Consider the following 16,985-nt stretch of genomic DNA (forward strand, 5'->3'; position numbering starts at 1 on the left):
CCTACCTCCAGCTGGTGGGGACAGGCCTAGACCAGTCCCCAGACCAGTCCCCAGACCGGCACCCGTCCACACGTACGCTGGTGACCAATTCAGCCATCCCGTCTACACCCACACAGGTGACCAGTGTCAGAGGTCCCGTCTACACCCACGCTGGTGACCAGTGTCAGAGGTCCGTCCCATCTACACCCACGCTGGTGACCAGTGTCAGTGGCCCCGTCTACACCCACGCTGGTGACCGGTGTCAGAGGTCCCGTCTACATCCACACCAGTGTCGGTGTCAGCGGCCCCGTGTACACACACACACACCAGTGTGACCAGTGTCAGCAGCCCGTGTACACCCACACTGGTGATGGGGGTCAGTGGTCCCGCGTGCACACACTGGTGTTGCCTGACGGTGGCCCTGTGCAGACAGAGACGTGCAGGGCCCCCAGCCCGTCCTGTGAGGACCCCACACCCAAGGGAGAAAACGCAGGCTGAGTTTCACTCTGGCAGGGTCTCCACGCAGAAGAGGTGCGTCAGCGGGACAGACGTTCCGGGGATGTGACCTTGCGCGCTCAGTCTCCAAGAGCCCCGTCCACTGTGCGCAGACAGACGCAGACCTGGAGGCAGAGGGCCACGGGGGCCCTGATGCTGTTCCTACCTGCCAGGCCACCGTCAGCTGCGACCCGGAGCTGCCCACCACCCTCGCTGCTGACCCCACCTGGGAGAAACGTCCAGAGCCCCCCAAGAGCCGCAGGACAGAGAAACGCCCCGTCCTCAGGGAGGAAGCCAGCAGTCAGCACAGCCGAGTCCACTCTGACACTGTCCGGGCACCTAGAGACGTGGGGCTCCCACAGCCGCGGGCTTCGGGCCTTCCCACTACAACCGCACAACCAGAGCCCCGCCGGAGGCCGCCCCAGCCTCTGTGGCCCCACACGGCCAGGGGCCGGCCCAGGAGGCCAGCAGGATGCTGTGGCGAGGACAGTCGTCTCGCGGACCCGGGGCTGCCAGGGCCGGCTCACGGCAACATTCAGAGCCTTTCGGGGAGCCCACACCAGGAGGTGCTGAGGCCCGCAGCCCGCTGGGCACTGGTGTCAGCCCAGAAGGGGGTCCACAGCCCCGATGGACCCCCAGCAGCACCGACAACCATCCCAAGCTGCCAGGGGACCCCCTGGAGGATGTTTTGCTTTAACTCTACTCAGGCGATCCTCAAGCTTCAGACAACTTTCACCCTGCCTCCTCGGTACTGTTTTCCTCAGGATGAACTCAAGCTACGGTATTTGCAGTCAGAGGCCCTGCTCTGGGTTCCCAACGACACAGCTGCTGTCTGTTCAGGGCCCCGCTCTTGGAGAAGCAGCGGCAATCACTGTGACAAGTGAGGACGCACGCCACCTGCTGAGCGCCGCCAGGACGCAGGGCCACTATGGCTGCCACAGTGCCCCCTCATGCGCGTCCCAACCAGACTTCGTCTGTAACAGGCACCCCTGTTGGTAAGAGGGACCAGAAAGGGCCAGCAACACAGACCACCCGAGGGCAGGGGGAGGCCACTGTACCACGTGGGCCTCAGCCAGGCTCTCCCAAGAGGCAGGCCGCACACATGCCCAGTGTGGGGGCCCCTCTCCTCCCCAACTCGCTTGAGGTAGCACCAGCAGCAGAGGGCTCAGTGATGCTTCTGGATCTCTCTCAAGAGCCTCGGCTAGCTGGAGCCCCCAGGCTAGCAGGGTGGCAGGGACCGGGGCTCCCAGCAAATGGGGACCTCGGGCTTGCTGGCTAGAAAACACGAACACTACCTGCTCCGTGCTCACACAGAGCACAGAAGAAAAGCACCAGGAAAGTGGAACATGAGGGCTGTCTGGAAGCACAAAGGTCCAGGCTACACTGGAGAAGCTGGTATTATGAACACAGAGCGTGTGAAGGCAGCCTACGTGACTGTGTAGGTAAAAGTCACTTACCCCACAGTGGACGTAATTCTCCCCCAAAAACTCTTTCATGACATTTTTGCTGAAGTCCACTATGTTCTGTAGGTGCTGAAATATCTCTTCTGAGGCCTGTAACAGAGAAGCACAGGGGAGCCTCAATGGCCAGGGCCTCCGAGGGAGCGACCGGCACCAGGCACACACCAGGAGCCCGCGCTCCGAAGGTGGGGGTAAAAGGTGAGCCTCACCAGAGACCACCGGACCCCCCAGAGCTCCCATCCCACAGCCCCACAGACTTGACACCATCTGTCCAGGAAACCATGTCTGCCTCCCTGCCCTCCTCCCGCCCACCTGCGGCCCAGGCGTACCGTCTGAGGAATGTGACTTTGAACAAATGTCCTGGCCAAAAACCACCAGGTATTTACATTTTGGTCCTCAGCATCTAGATGTAGAATAAAATCTGCCCTCCCCAGTCAGAGGCTTGTGAAGCACCCACAGGCTAGGACGTTTGGGCTCTGGCCCCAGGCGGCAAGTCCGAGGTGGGCGGCAGGGCGCTGGCGGGGCCGCCCGGGCTCTGGGAAGCTTCTGGATGGAGCTGCCACGGCACCCCGTACCACGCACAGCCCGCGGCAGAACCATGCCCGACAGGAGCCGTGGGCACTCGGGGTGGCGCCCCGCAGCCGTGGCCACAGAGCTCCTGACATAAAGCTCTTCTTGTCGACAGGGCTGCCACACGCAATTCTCCCCCGCGCACGCGGCTGGTGTCACGCCGTACCGCTCATAAAATAAAGGCAAACTGTTGCCTTGGAGGATGCCGCCTCGGTCAGTCTGCAGGGAAAGCGGACAGAGGCATCCAGAGAATGCTGGCCTCTCCACAGCTTCAGGCGCCTTGGGGGATGGGGGGAGGGGGCTGCCTGGAGAAGGTTCTAGTTTCTATGCGGACCCACTTGGATCCCACAGAAAGAGACTGCCGTGTGCTGTGCTGCTCGGAGCAGCGGAGGCAGGAAATGCACGCCTTCCACCCCCACCCTCCACCCCGTCTGGGGCCACCTTCTTCCACACGGACCACACCATCCCTAGGCGCCCCCACAGCCCTAGTTTTCTCCCCTCTCTTCTGTGAGGCCCCCACAGGTGCCCTTCATTTCCACAGCCGTCCATCCCACCTCCCCAGGCTGTGTCTCTGGGCCCAGACGAGCTTGGACTCTGCACTCCTGCACCCACCCCATGTGGGCGGGACCCCCAGACAGGCACCCCTGGAGGGGGACAGACGGCGCTACCGGGCGACGGCAGGCAGGTGACGGAGCAGCACCAGCTTTCCTCGGCCCGGATGACTCAGCGAACAGGAACCTGGCGCTCCACCTGAATGGCCTGCTCTGACTTGTCATCCTGTCTGCCAGCACCACCAACTCCACTTCCATAGCTACGCTCCCAAAGATGAGGAAACTGAGCCAGCAGAATGGCAAAGCCGAGACCCGGTCCTGGTGTCTCGGCCACAAGCAGGGCCCTGTGCCTGCTCCCGGCTCAGCACCCAGGGCCTTCCCAGGACACCCATGGTGACCCGGGCAGGTGACGACGCTGGCCGTGCAGGAACTATGGACACCCCCACTTTCTGCACTGAAAGCCTGTGGCACACATAAATTTCTACAGTTAGCAGTGACGCTTCCACACCAGAAAAAAGAATGTTTTCTTAATTATTTTAATGACTTGGTGGCAAACCCACCCATCTTACCTTCTTCCTGTTTGGAGGAAACTTCAGGAAACGCAGCACCACACAACGCTATCAGGGAAATAAAACAAAGTTTGGTCAGTGCCCACCTGAGGCCAGGGGACGGGAGGCGGGGATGAGGAAGGGGCTGAAGGAGGCGGGAGGGGAGCCCGCAGTGGGTCGGTCACAGGGCAATCAGGAGAACCCGGCCCCCCTGGGCCAGCCAGCTGGGCCCCAGGAATTAATCTTACAGAAGTGACTACAGTGCACAGAAGATTCTAGCTACTGCACGTGAAAGGATGGTATATAATTCCAAATAAAAGGGAAACAACCCACGCAACAGTGACAAGGCTAAACACAGCAGGAGGCCTTCCAGATGGTGGGAGTCAGTGCTGCAGTTTACAGGAGACAAAGACTCCCGTTCACAGACAGACTTACGGCCACCATCCGCTCATAAGCAGGAAAGGTTACAGGACACGGCTTATAAAGTGAACCACATTTTATAAACATGTTTGTACATGTGTGTGTAAACACACAGGTGAGAAGGGATATATGGGTACAGTTCCACCAATGTCAAGTTCAAAAGTGAATAAACCAAGATCTGGTAACCACACCTGAGGTAGGTGGGAATGTCCCTGAGAAATGTTCCGGGAGGGGCTGGTCATGGGATTACGGGGCCTCGTGCTTTGTGATAATCAAGCTACATACACACCTACGATCCAAGCACTCTTCTAGAGGTTTGCTACACTTCATTTTTTAAAGTTTATAAAATAAAATTTTTTATTATTATTTACTTCTTTTTTGAGAGAGAGAGAGAGAAAAGGCACGCGCATGCACCTGCGGGGGAGGAGCAGAGGGACGGAGAGAGAGAATTCCAAGTGGGCTCTGCGCTCTGCAAGGACTCCACAACGGGGCTCGATCCCACAACCCTGAGATCATGACCTGAGCCAAGATAAAGAGTTGAAGGCTTAACTGACTGAGGCACCCAGGCTCCCCACAAAAAAAAAAAACAAAACCATTTTAAACACAGTATGTGCGCATTCAGTTTGTATGAAAAAGTCCAGAAGGACTCAACACTGGTGACAGTGTCTCCAGGGAGCAACAATGGGACATCTTCATGTCAAGGACCAAGCGCTGGGAAAGAGGAGACATAGGGATGGGCTTCGTGAAGCCCGCAGCCCGGGCCACCCCGGTCACACCCTTGAGGACACCACATGAGAATCTAGGATTTTCACAAGCTGAAAAAGCCAACAAATGGAGGAGTGACACTCGGACATTAAACCACCTCAAAGCCCAAGGTGAAGGCCGCAACTTGTCACAAACGGAGGACAAACACTGGCTGCTTCAAAGGTCCCTAGTGTCCCTAGTGGGGCCAGGGCGAACAACTGGGAGAGGCGCCTGGGACCCTGAGAACCCACCGCGGCCGTCCCAACGCCGGCTGCCCAAGTGCCCTGCAGCTTCGAGCGCAGGGTGAAGATTTCCCACGTATTTATGCTGTAAAGTTGAGTGAGAAAGCAGGAAACGAGACGGACACAAAGGATTCTTCAACCGGTAAAAGCGTATCACAGAGCAAGTACACCAAAGTGGTAACAAAAACTATTTTCTTACGGGGAAAATTTGGGATTTTTTCACATTTTTGCCTCTGATATTTTGTATTTTATGGGGCAGAGAGAGCAAGCAGTAACTGGTATCAAATAAGAATCAAAGACCACAAAACACAATGCACCACAAGGGACAGCTGCCCACGTGAGGCCCGAGGGAGGGAGCCTGCAGGTGGCATCAAGGCCCCGGGGCTTCTTGGCACCAACGTGAGAGAGGCCTGCCCCGCACCCGCAGGTGACACCGAGCACTGCCCCAGGCTGGGTCTTCCTCCGGGGCGGGGCGACGAGTTGGCCAAGGACAGGCTGAGGAGACAAGGCAGCTTCCAAGGGACAGAGCAAGAGCGAGAAACAGCACAGCAGGAAGACCTACCCCTCAGGGGCCGCCCCGCCAACGCCAGGGGCATCACCAGCCTAGCGGGTGCTGAGGGGACAAGAGCCAGGACAGGCGCTGGGCTGACAGCCTCACACGGAGTGGACGGCCCAGAGACGCGGCCCGGAGGGGGGCCAGACAGGAAGGACGCGTGAGCACGGCAGATGACGACGCGGCTACACCGGGCAGGACGCTTTCCCTCCCGGTCCTAGGCTGCCGTCTCTGGACCCACAGAGGCCACAGCACCGGTGAGGTCAGGGAGGCGTGAGCCCGGCTGGCACGTGGGGGCACAGCTGGGGGCCGCGGTGGAAAGGGCGCTCGGCGCCCCCTGCAGGGACGGAAAGGCCAACGGCCCGGAGAGAAGCAGAAGGACTGGTAACTCAAACCCCGGCTGCACAGAGCACGCAGTGAGCGTGTCACACAGATGCACTCGCAAGTCTGTGGGTGGCCTTCAAGGCCCCTGACCCTCCTGGGCCACATGATCATGGAGTAGGTGTCCAAATACACACAGTGAGGAAGGTGACCCTGTGGTACAGTCTGGACCTGACGCAGGCGACACAGAAGCCTTCCCGTCAGCAGGGCAGCCGCTGTCCTGACTCAGGAAGAGGAAGCACAGGAGCGGGCAAAGAAGCCCCCGGCCCCCTGGGGAGACCAGGCCTGGACCCGCCACACACACCCCGGGAGGGCAGAGTGCAGCTCACCAAGGTCAGGGCTGAAACCACCAGCGGGTACCATTTGGAAAGGACAAGTCCTGACCCCCTGACCATGGGTGACGCTGGTAACCATCACAGGGCCCGTGCAGAGCCTCTAACGCGGCCTCAGCTGGCCGAACATCAACCTGGACAAACAGTAAAATTCCAAACAATAAGTTACTTGTTAAATAAATACCACAAGCAAAAACTTCAGATTCTTTGAACTGTATACAGCAGAGAATTACAGAAGGGAGTGGCCCAGGACTTGAGAATGTGCCACATTCAAGAGAGAGGAGACACAGAAAGAAAACCAGAACCCTCACCTGCTTGCAAGCTCCCCATTGAGAAGTCTGACGCACAAACCAGAAATCCTAAACACGAGACGAGTCAGACGGCCCCCGACTGCTGGGACCGCACATCCTCAAGACCCAGGCGGACACCCAGAGCCTCAAAACCACCACAGAAACAGAGGAGCCGCCACCTGGTCGGGTCCCAGAAAGGCCAGAACACCTGAGGAGGCAGAAACCGGCCGTTTTGCTCCTGCTTCTGTAGGCGATCCTCGCTGGCAAGTGTTTCGCGTCACCTCCATCCGCGGAGGAACACGTTCCCACTGCTGAGTGTGATGACCCCGAGGCGAGGGCAGCTCACTCCCACCACAGGAGACACTCCAGAGGCAGGGTGACAAACTAGACTCACGGTGACCTGCCCAGGACAGCGCGGAGCCCAAGTCCCCCCAACGAGGTCCGGGTGGCGAGTACGGATGGACAAGCGTGGCAAGAAACCCCGGCAGCACGCGTGAAGACAGCCACGGGCTTGACCACGGCTCCGAGTGAGCAGAAGTGTTGCCACTGGAACAGTGTCCCTGAGCTGCAGCAGGAAAGTGCACGCCCACTGGGGAGACACCAAGACCCTTCCACGGGATGGGTGCCTGGAGTCCCACTGGGCAGGCCACGGCCTCGGAGCAGCTGGGGGGGGGGGGGGGGAGGGGGGGGGCTCTGAGCCTGGGAAGGGTGACACCACACGGCTGGACCCAGGGGCGCTGAGCACTGGGCCGAGGGGGCAGACAGCGGGCACCTGGCCCACCATGGGGTAGGAGGGACGACGGGGAAGCAGAGGGCACCCTGCTGGGTGCTGGCCTACCCTCAGGTCTCCCGCAGCCCAGCCGCAGCGTGTCCCCACGCCACAGCCCTCCGGCGGCCTGCACTCCGCTCCTCCACGGCCAGGCCACAGCCTACAGGTGCCACGCTCCTCCAGGCCTCCCAGCACGGAAGGCTGTCTGCCACCCCGTGGGCCTTGGGACCAGCCGCCTGAAGGCACCGTGTGTCCTGACGCTGCCAAGGCGGGAAGACAGCCTTGCCACTCGTTGAGGACTCTCGGCTCTGCACATCGAGAAAGCGACCCGCTCCCGACCCCGAGGAGACCCCGCAAGGCAGCCCTCTACCTTGGGGCGATCGAGGGGGGCCTGGGAAGCAGGAACACGTGTTCGCCCTCTCCTTGGGCACAGCAGGGCGCTGAGAAGCTGCCGTCGGGCTCTGTCCTCCTTCCCAGGCCAAGCACAAAGGCCTCCCACATCCAAGAGGCAGCCAGAAACGTCACTTGGCGGAAGCACCCTCCCCACAAGACCACTTGCCTTAATTGAGGCGCTAACAAGCAGCGGGAAGGAGCACAGAGCAAATCTGGATTTAAAATAAAGCACAGGGTGGGGGGTAAGCACCTGGGCAGCTCAGTCAGAGCAGACTCTTGGTTTTGGCTCAGGTCATGATCCTGAGGTTTATGAGGTCGAGCCCTGAGACTGGCTCCACACTGACCGTGAACCTGCTGGAGACTCTCTCCCTACCCTGCCCCTCCCCCACAGGAAGGCATGTGCACTCCCACTCTCGCAAAATAATAAACTGTAAAATAAACAGATAAAGCATGAAGAGCACAGGTCTAGGGTAGCCTGATGGCTGACCTCAAAAGGGAAAGGAAACAGAAACACAAGCCTTAAGAGCCAGAGCTATGCGGTGGGGGAGGGGCCTGGCTGCCCTGGAGGGTGGTCCTCGGACCCATCTCCCAGCCTGATGTACTCTCACTGCAGATCCAGGACGTGCTCCGTCACCTGACACACCTTCTGAAACTTGGTCCCTCGGCTTCGCTCTAAACGAAACCTCACTATTACGTAACACTAAGATACACCACTCATCCCGCCAAGAAACGGGAAGACCACCGTTTTGTTCTGTGAAAGAGTTCAGGGGTCACTACAATAACCCGGCAACAAAAGGGACTCGTGCTGGAATATCCCGTGCTCCACCCACCCCTGAAGCACCAGGGGCCCACCACACAAAGCTCACGCCTTGTCCCCCGTTCATCAAAGATCTCGAGCAAAGCCGCAGTCTCCGCTCTTCCGCCCTCCTCACGGTGCCAGTGGGTAACAAAATGCGCAGGCAGAACGGGGCGCCTGGGCAGCTGCGGCCTGCCCTGCGGCTGACCCAGCGCGCCCAGCTCGGGAACAGCCAAGCAGGCACTCCCAGCGCCCTCCCCGGCCCGCGGGAGCTGCTGGCCTGGGTCAGGGCTCGAACCCGAGTCCAGGGGAGGGCAGTTTTCGCCTGCCAGGCATGACTCGCCCAGCCCCTGCTCACCTCTTCCTGTACCAACTCTGCCCCTGGGATTTCGTGACGAGTTCCACTCTGCAAAGGCAGAAAGCGAGCCTGGGCCAGGCGGCAGCAGAACTGGGACTGCGCCCAGCGCTGCGTGACTCCGACGCCCAAGCGCTTAACCCACCGGTGACACCTAGGCTTCCTCCCCTGCCCACCGCATTCCAGCCTGGTTGTGTCAGCAGAATGTCAGAGATCCGGGGCTTCTCACAGATCCACAGGCCTCTCGTCCTGGATTCCCCTCCTTGTGAGTTCCTACGGGGCTTTCTGAAAGTCCAGACCTCGCTAAATTAAGAGACAGATTTTGGAGAAGAACCTGCGGGCCACGCTCCGTTACTAACAGCAGCAGCAGCAGCAGCAGCAGCGAGCAGTTCCCCGAGTCTCGGAGGATGAGCTCCCTCCGTGCGGGGGGAGAACCATCCGGGGCTCTTGCCTTCTTCAAGCTCCAGAGCTGCCGGGACCCCCACCCCGGTTCCCGGTCCCCCCGCGGCTGGGCAGTCGGAGGCGGCACCTCCCGGGGCTGGGGCAAGGGGTGCTGCGGGGACGTGGCACGGACCTGGGTGGGGGAGGGGAGCGCTGGGGGCGGGAAACGCACCGAGCCGGATGAGGGTGGCAATGTTGCTGGGGGGGGGCACGGAACTACCCAGGGCGGAGGAGGGGGCGCCAGGGGGTCATGGGCCTGACCCTGGGGGAATGGGGAGTGTTGCTGGGGGGAGGCGGAACTACCCGGGGCCAAGAAGGGGCGCCAGGGGGTCGTGGGCCCGACCCCGGGGGCGTGGGGAGTGTTGCTGAGGAGACGCGGAACAACCCGGGGCGGGGGACGGGGTGCTAAGTGATCTTGGACCCAATGTGGGGTGGGGGGGTGTCAAGGGGTCCTGGATCCAACGGGGGGGAGAGGAAGTGTTGCTGGGGTGACGCGGAATTACCCGGTGAGGGGGAGGGGGTGCCAGGGTGTCGTGGGCCCGACCCTGGGTGGGGGAGTGTCGCTGGAAGGATGCGGAACTACCCCGGGGCAGCGTAATGCCCCGGGACCTCGCCGACCTTCCGCCGCTCACCTGCGCGTGGGCCACCACCAGGCTCTTGTTGCCTTCCCCGTGGTACCCCCATTCATTCTCGTCCATCTTCCCCTCGTCCATCCCCCGGTGCGGCCCTGGCGCCTCACGCGGCCGCGAGCTGGGAGCCGCCGGTCCGCCTGGGCACCAGCCGCCGCCGTCGGGGGAGGAGCGCCTGTCAGCCACGGCCTCCCCTCGACCCCGCCGCCCCGACTGCCAGGCTCTGGTCGCCGGAAGCCACGCCCCCGGGGGCTGCCATGGCCAAGCCGGGCAACTTCCGGGTTTGCGCATGCTTCTCCTCCATTAACCACTACGGCGGATATGCCGGAGGCCATTTTGGGTGCTGGCACATGACTCACTTCCGGAGCGCGGATTCGAGAACCGGAAAGGTGGTTTCCGCCCCGGGCGCCGGAAGTGAGGCAAGCGGGAGGAGCCGGCGGCTCCTCGGCGCCCGGGAGTAGCCTGGCCGGGAGTAGTGGTGATCCGGAGGCCTGCGTGATGGGGAGGGGGCGGCCCAGCGGGCGGGCAGCGGGTGTCTAGACGGGCCGGCAAGCGGGAAGGTGACGTCCAGACAGGCAGGGGGTTACGGCGGTCGGCGGAGGGCGTGGTCTGTGGGCCTTGGGCGGCCGAGGTGTGGAAGCCCCCGCAAGGCACTCGGCGGCTCGGAACCCCTGCTTCCTTTTATGTAAAGTGAGATGTGATTCATCTCACACGGGTTATTAATATCACCGTTTGCGCGTTACCCGACGCAGAATCACCCCACCAGTCCCATGAGGTGGAAGCCCTGTCCGCGCTGTACAAACGAGGAAGCGTGGCTCGGAGAGTCGAGTGGGCTCCCAAGTGGTGCTCTTGCCAGAGGAGTGGGTTTCGTGGACCCAGAGCTCGAAGCTGGGGGTTGAAATCTGTCCCTGCCACGTAACGATGGCGAGACGGAGGGCAGGTCGCCCCCGGCCTTATGTCCGTTGAGGAAGTGGCGCTAACGATACCATCTTCTAGAGCTGCAGTCAGGTTAAATTCGGTCAGTGGTTCCCAAACTCTTAGTCTCAAGACCACCTTATTCTCTTTAAAAATGATTGAGGAAAATAAAATGATTGAGGGCCTCAAAAAGTCTGCTAATGTGCGTTATAGCTATCGATATGTCCCGTATTATAAATGTGAAATTTAAAAGAATACTTTTCCTCTTAAAAATAAACATTACACTCTTAAAAACCTGTATCTCCCAAAAAGACAGAGAAGAGTAGTAATTGTTTTACATTTTTAAAAATCTTAAAATTATAAAGATTCATACAAGACAGCTGGATTCTCGTATCTGCTTCTGCATTCACTCTGTTGCAGTATACTGTTTTGAACTATATGAGGAAAATCCAGCCTCAGATACATGGTCCAACAAGGAAGGAGCCACAGACCCAACTCCAAACAGCTTAGAGCATCACTGGGCACCTGGCACGGCCTTGGAAATGGTGATGAAATGAAGCCATTGAGTCAGGGAAATAAGCTGATGGCTTTGAGGCCTGGCCCAGGTGGAAGGCTGCTCCGAACCCTCCCCACGGATGGTTGAAAAAGAGAAAGAGCCCACTCAATGGAGGTAAGCAGTCCCCAGGGGGACGGGACACCCCTCCCGGGAGAAGGCCTTCCCACACCCTCATAAAGCCAGGGGACCCTAAACGTGTCTGAGATTTTCCCAGCATCTGTGAACAGAGTATTAGGATCATACTAAGTATTAAAACATTTCTTTAAGGAAACCTCTGTGGTGCTGAAAATGTTCTATATCTTGGGCATTTTTTTGTTGTTTTTCAGAGAGCATTTTATCACAGTGTTTAAAGTTACTAGCATGTGGGTGATAAAAAGATTAAACTTTGGTTTCATGATTGTTTTTAAATTCTCCACAGATGCACTGGTGGACAATGCCCACCCCAACCCCAACCAACTACAGGCAGAGAGAGAGGCGCTTTGAGAGAATTATGGTGGGGGAGGGGCAGGTAACACCGTGGAGAAGAGTGGTCCCATCTGCAGTGGCCGGAAGGAAAGGCTAGAAAAGACATCAGCATTGGAAGAAATACCTCTTTATTCAGCCCATGTGGTGTGACTTTTTTTTTTAATGTTTTTTTTATTTTTGAGAGAGAAATAGAGCACGCATGGGGGAGGGGCAGAGAGAGGGAGACAGAATCCGAAGCAGGCTCCAGGCCCTGAGCTGTCAGCACGGAGCCCAACACAGGGCTTGAACTCATACTCGATGCAAGGCGAGATCATGGCCTGAGATGAAGTCGGATGCTTATCGGATTGAGCCGCCAGGTGCCTCTCATGTGGTCTGACGTAAATTAACATAATCCCTAATCTCAAGGCTGTCTTGTGACCTCAAACTGTGTACAAGCAAGAACTGTCTTCTCTCTTTTCTTTTTTTTAATGTTTTTTTTTTTTTTTTATTTCTGAGAGAGAGGGGCAGCATGAGCAGGGGAGGATCAGAGAGAGAGGGAGACACAGAATCTGAAACAGGCTCCACACTCTGAGCTGTCAGCACAGAGCCCGACGCGGGGCTCGAACCCACGAACTGTGAGATCATGACCTGACCTGAAGTCAGATGCTCAACCGACTGAGCCCCCCAGGCGCCCCAAGAACTGTCTTCTCAAGGAATCCCATCAACCCAGGGATTGGTTCAGGGGGCTGCAGAGGTGATCCAGGTGCATTCAGTGAAGCTCACTCTTTTAGCTTGTGTGGAAGTGATCACCGGGAGAGTCACCCTCAGCTGGTGACAAAAAGAGGCCAGGAGGTCAGCATGTGCTGCCAGCAGTGATCCTGGCACCTCTGATGGCAGCAAAAGGAGACAGCTGGGCAGTAGCAAGGACGGGAACACCTGGTGACCCTGAGGATCGCGTGCTTCTCAGTTGCTAAGTTTCTGAGCAGTGAACTCCATCTTTTGCTAAAATAATTTGAATTGAGTTTCTTTCATTCATAACCTCAAGAGTTCAAGCTAATATGAGGGCACACTAGGATGGACCAGTCACCTCATGTAGTGACAAAGGGAAGCAGAGCCCAAACGGCCATCATTAGCTGGGATGCCTGCGCGAGGGCAGAGTGACTGGGCGCCTCCTCCTCCATCAGGTCCCAGCTGCACTCCCACCATGCGAATCTGAGCCTTCAGTGCCTTCGCATTTTGTGTTTAAAAAAGAAAGGGAGTTGGGGCGCCTGGAGGGCTCAGTCAGTTAAGCATCCAACCCCTGGTTTCAGCGCAGGCAGTGATCTCACGGTTCATCCATTCCTGCCCCACATTGGGCTCTGTGCTCAGCTCCGAGCCTGCTTCAGATTCTGTGTCTCCCTCTCTCTCTCTGCCCCTCCCCTGCTCGTGCCCCCTCTCTTTCTCAAGAATAAATTTTTAAAAAACATTAAAAAATAATAATAAAGAAAAACAATCAGACCCAAACTGAGGGACATCCTACAGAGTCGCAGACCTGGATCCCTCAAACCGTCTGGGACATGGGAGTCACAGACAGACCAGAGGAGACTAAGGAGACAACACCCCTGAATGTGATGTGAGATCGCAAAAGGATGCTGGTGGGAAAATATTTGGAGTTAGTAGTAATGAACCAGTGTTAATTACTTCAACCTGGGAAACCATAGTTAAGTATGTAGTATGTTAACGGGGTGCCGTGGGGGGTGGGGGGGTATGTGGGAACTCCGTACCATCTCACAGTGTGTAAATCCAAGACGAATTCATTTTTCAGCTTCTTTCAGGATTATATAAATAGATATGTATTTTAAAATGTAAATCAGGTTGACAAAATAAAAGCTGTCTTCACAACATTTGCTGTGGTGATAGAGAAGGGACAGACAGGACACGTGCACTGTTGGAGCTCAATTTGGCCACATCAGTAAAAGTAGCTAATCCTCTTGGACCCCACATTTCCAGGCCTACAGACTGCTCTACTGTGCGGGTAGGCTCAAACCCCCGGGCTTACACCAACGGGTTAACAAGGCATGGAGAAATAAAAAGCCATAGGATGCTCACACCGGAGTTTGGGTAAACATGATTGGCACCCCGAGAATAGGATGGTGCAAAGGCACCCCAAGAATAGGGGGTGCTGCACCCCCAAAATAGGAATGGGCACACAGGCTCCCAATACAAAGGTATATGAGGTAAGCAAAATTAGGCATGCAGGGCAAAAGCGTCCCCCAATTTAGTCCCATAGCAGAAAGCTGCTTTCACAGGAAGGAAGGACCAAATTAAGCAGGTAATTACAGACCTCTGCACTCTGCTGCTGTGTGGCTGTGGGTCATTCTGCCTGGCACGGAGCCAATTTACAAAAGAAAAGTGCCTTGTTAACCTTGAAGTGTTTTGCCCTGTCCTATCCCCTAGGCTAAGATAAACACACGGCCAGCCTCCTTTCTGCCATTAACAACCACCTGCCCCTCTACCCAGTGCCAGGATTTTGGTTTATATTGACCAAAACCCCTTTACCTCATGCCCATAAGTTGATATTCACAGTTTCTTTGTTCACGCCCATCACGTCTGCAAGCCTTCTGATCTTAATAAATACGGGGCAAGGACCCTTATTCGGGGCTCTTGTCTTTTCCCAGACATTAGTCATCTCTCTCCTATTTTTTAATCCTGTTCCCGCTCTCTTGCTAGACAAGAGAGAACTTTAGACCCAGAGTGTATGACCCTACGAAACCCTGAAACGCGCAGCAGCCGTGCTGGATAGGGCTTGGTTCCCAGCGTGAGCACCTGGGACAACCTCAGGCACCGCCCACCCAGCCAGCACAGGGCCGAGAGGGAGGCTCCGCAACCCGCGTCCTAACAGGTTTCCCAGGTGACTCTCCACCTCCGGATTCTGGCATACTCATAAGTCACACTGCGGGCAAGAAAGCCAGCTACACTTGTACTGACATGAGCTCTGTGAAGCGTCTGCAGTTGTGAAACAAACGTGTGTGTGAGTGTGTAAATGCAAAGAAATGGGGACCAAAATTATCCTGTCTGGAAGGGGGAGAGGGGGAGAAGCCAGGAAGCCATGTCACTTTCCTCTGAGGATGTATTCACAAAACACTTCTATAATAAAAATTTAAATGAATATACTCTTGATAGTTAATTTTTTAACTGAGTTAGGTCTGTCACTGTGTATGCATGTGAAAGATGGCCACATACGTTGTTAAATACAGGAATGAATGTTTGAATAGAAAAAACAAAATGTGCCTTATTGTGCACTGAGGTTTTCTCTGGGGATCAGGCCATGATGAAGTGCGATTTGAATTCTGCACGAAGACCTGAGTTACCACTGCATGCAGGGGGTCACTGGGAAGTCTGCGTGCGGTGGCCTTGGACTGGGCAGCTGTTAGGAAGACTGGACTTCAAGATACTCAGGTCCCTCGAACACACCACGGGCAAGACCCTGCTGTCCTGGGCCGACCCTAGCACCTCCAACGTGCCCTCCCTGGATAAGGAGTCAGGGGGCCTTCAAGGGCACAGTGCCCCTTCCCATGCAAAGACCAGTGATGCTGAGCATGCTGTTACCTGGGGGGATTGCTCTCCTGGGGCTTCCAACCACCACCCGCCCAGCTCCCTCTCCAGCTTTTTCACTCCAGGAAAACCCAGGCACAGGGGTGACGGTGCTGCGGCAGGGCCAGGGAGGCCTGCAGAGCCGCAAGCCTGCTGCAGACTTGAACGCAAACTGCGGTGAGTTCTGGCCAATTTCAGCTCTTGGCACAGTGGTAGCTCCCTATCCCCACCCCTGACCCATGGCAGACAGCCATGCATTTGTTCCAGGTACAGACTGCAGTACGGACCCTGTCCTCCGAACGGTGGCGATCTGTGCTCTGAGCACTGATTGCTGCACCTCCCTGTCCTGCTGAAGGGACCACTCGAGAGTTAAAAGGCTGGTGCCCTCTCCCCCCACCCACACACACCACCGTTTTTCTCTTTTCCCCCTTCTGGGAACTAGACATTAGAGACGAGGACATGCAAAAGCAATTGCATATATGGGGGGAAATCTGAAAAACCATTTAAGCCCAGGGAAAGACATAACCTGAGGAGACCTTAAGTTTACACCTCAGGCTGATCCTCAGCAAATGACCGCCTCCAACACCCTAGGAAACAATAGCCAAGCGAAGTCAGGGGGGTAGAAAGGAGAATCTGACTTTGAGTTGCCACATTCTTAGATTAAAATCTAGTTGTCCAGTGTTTAAGAAAAAGTCACAAGACATGTAAAGAAACAGAAAATATGGACTATTCAAAGGAAAAAAAAAAAATAAACCAACAGACACTGTCCTGAAGAAAGACCAGATGATAATTTAGACAAAGAATTTAAAACAGCCGTCTTAAAGATGCTCGAAGAACTAAAGGAGGATGTGGAGAAGGTCAAGAATGTGGTGTAGGAACAAATTAGGAAGAACAATTAAAAGATTTTTAAAAACACTAAAACCAAAAGAAATTCCAGAACTAAAAATTACAATAATCTAAATGAAAAAGTCACTAGAGAGATTCAAAGGCAGATCTGACTCTCACTCTATTATCAGTGCCTGAGAACAGAAATGATGAAATCTGAATTTTAGGAACAGAGAGAAAACAAGTTGAGGAGAAGTGAGCAGAGCCTGAGTCAGGAGCCGTCGGGTGCCGTCAAGGAGACCAACTGTCTCAGTGCAGCCTGAGGGTGTCCCAGAGGGACAAGACAGAAAGGGGAGGCGAGAATGCAGGACGAAATCATGGCTAAAATTGTTCCAAATTTGGTGAAAGACATGAATATAAGATCTAAGATGTTCAACAAATTCCAAGCATGATGAACTCAGAAACACACAGCAGGACACATAATCAAACTGTCAAAAGACAAACACAGAGCAAATGTTGAAAGCAGCAAGAGAGAAGACTCATCACATACAAGTGACCTCAGCAAGACACCAGAGCTATTTTCCCTAAGAAACAGTGGAGGCCAGAAGACAGTGAGCCAATACATTAAAACGATAAAAGGGGGGCGCCTGGGTGGCTTAGTCAGTTAAGCGTCCAACTTTCGCTTAGGTCATGATCTCGCGGTTCGTGGGTTCGAGCCCTGCAT

At 56.2% G+C, this 16,985-nt stretch overlaps 1 protein-coding gene and 1 long non-coding RNA gene across 7 annotated transcripts in view; one reads left to right on the forward strand and one right to left on the reverse strand.

Moving 5' to 3' along the window:
• IPPK (inositol-pentakisphosphate 2-kinase) overlaps positions 1-10,370 on the reverse strand; it is a 51,512-nt gene extending 41,142 nt beyond the window's left edge. For 3 of the 6 annotated variants that reach the window (XR_005525334.1, XM_039216460.1, XM_039216461.1), the window contains exons 1-3: positions 9,952-10,370; positions 3,625-3,672; positions 1,932-2,027 (exon numbers count right to left, since the gene is read on the reverse strand). Coding sequence is in view for 5 of the 6 variants with exons in the window: in XM_039216460.1 (XP_039072391.1) it covers positions 1,932-2,027; positions 3,625-3,672; positions 9,952-10,239 (432 nt within the window). In the remaining variant the exon portion in view is untranslated. Of the gene's footprint in view, positions 1-1,931; positions 2,028-3,624; positions 3,673-6,272; positions 6,426-9,951 lie in introns of those variants that run through there. The other 3 variants (XM_039216464.1, XM_039216463.1, XM_039216462.1) reach the window with 3 other exon arrangements.
• Positions 10,371-10,460: 90 nt separating this feature from the next.
• Positions 10,461-12,024, forward strand: LOC120219630. Its single transcript, XR_005525337.1, has 2 exons — positions 10,461-11,533; positions 11,838-12,024. It is a non-coding gene; the product is annotated as an uncharacterized LOC120219630 (long non-coding RNA).
• Positions 12,025-16,985: the final 4,961 nt, after the last annotated feature.

Source organism: Hyaena hyaena, unplaced genomic scaffold (assembly GCF_003009895.1).
Source record: "Hyaena hyaena isolate Hyena2069 unplaced genomic scaffold, ASM300989v1 scaffold_634, whole genome shotgun sequence".
Classification (NCBI taxonomy): domain Eukaryota; kingdom Metazoa; phylum Chordata; class Mammalia; order Carnivora; family Hyaenidae; genus Hyaena; species Hyaena hyaena.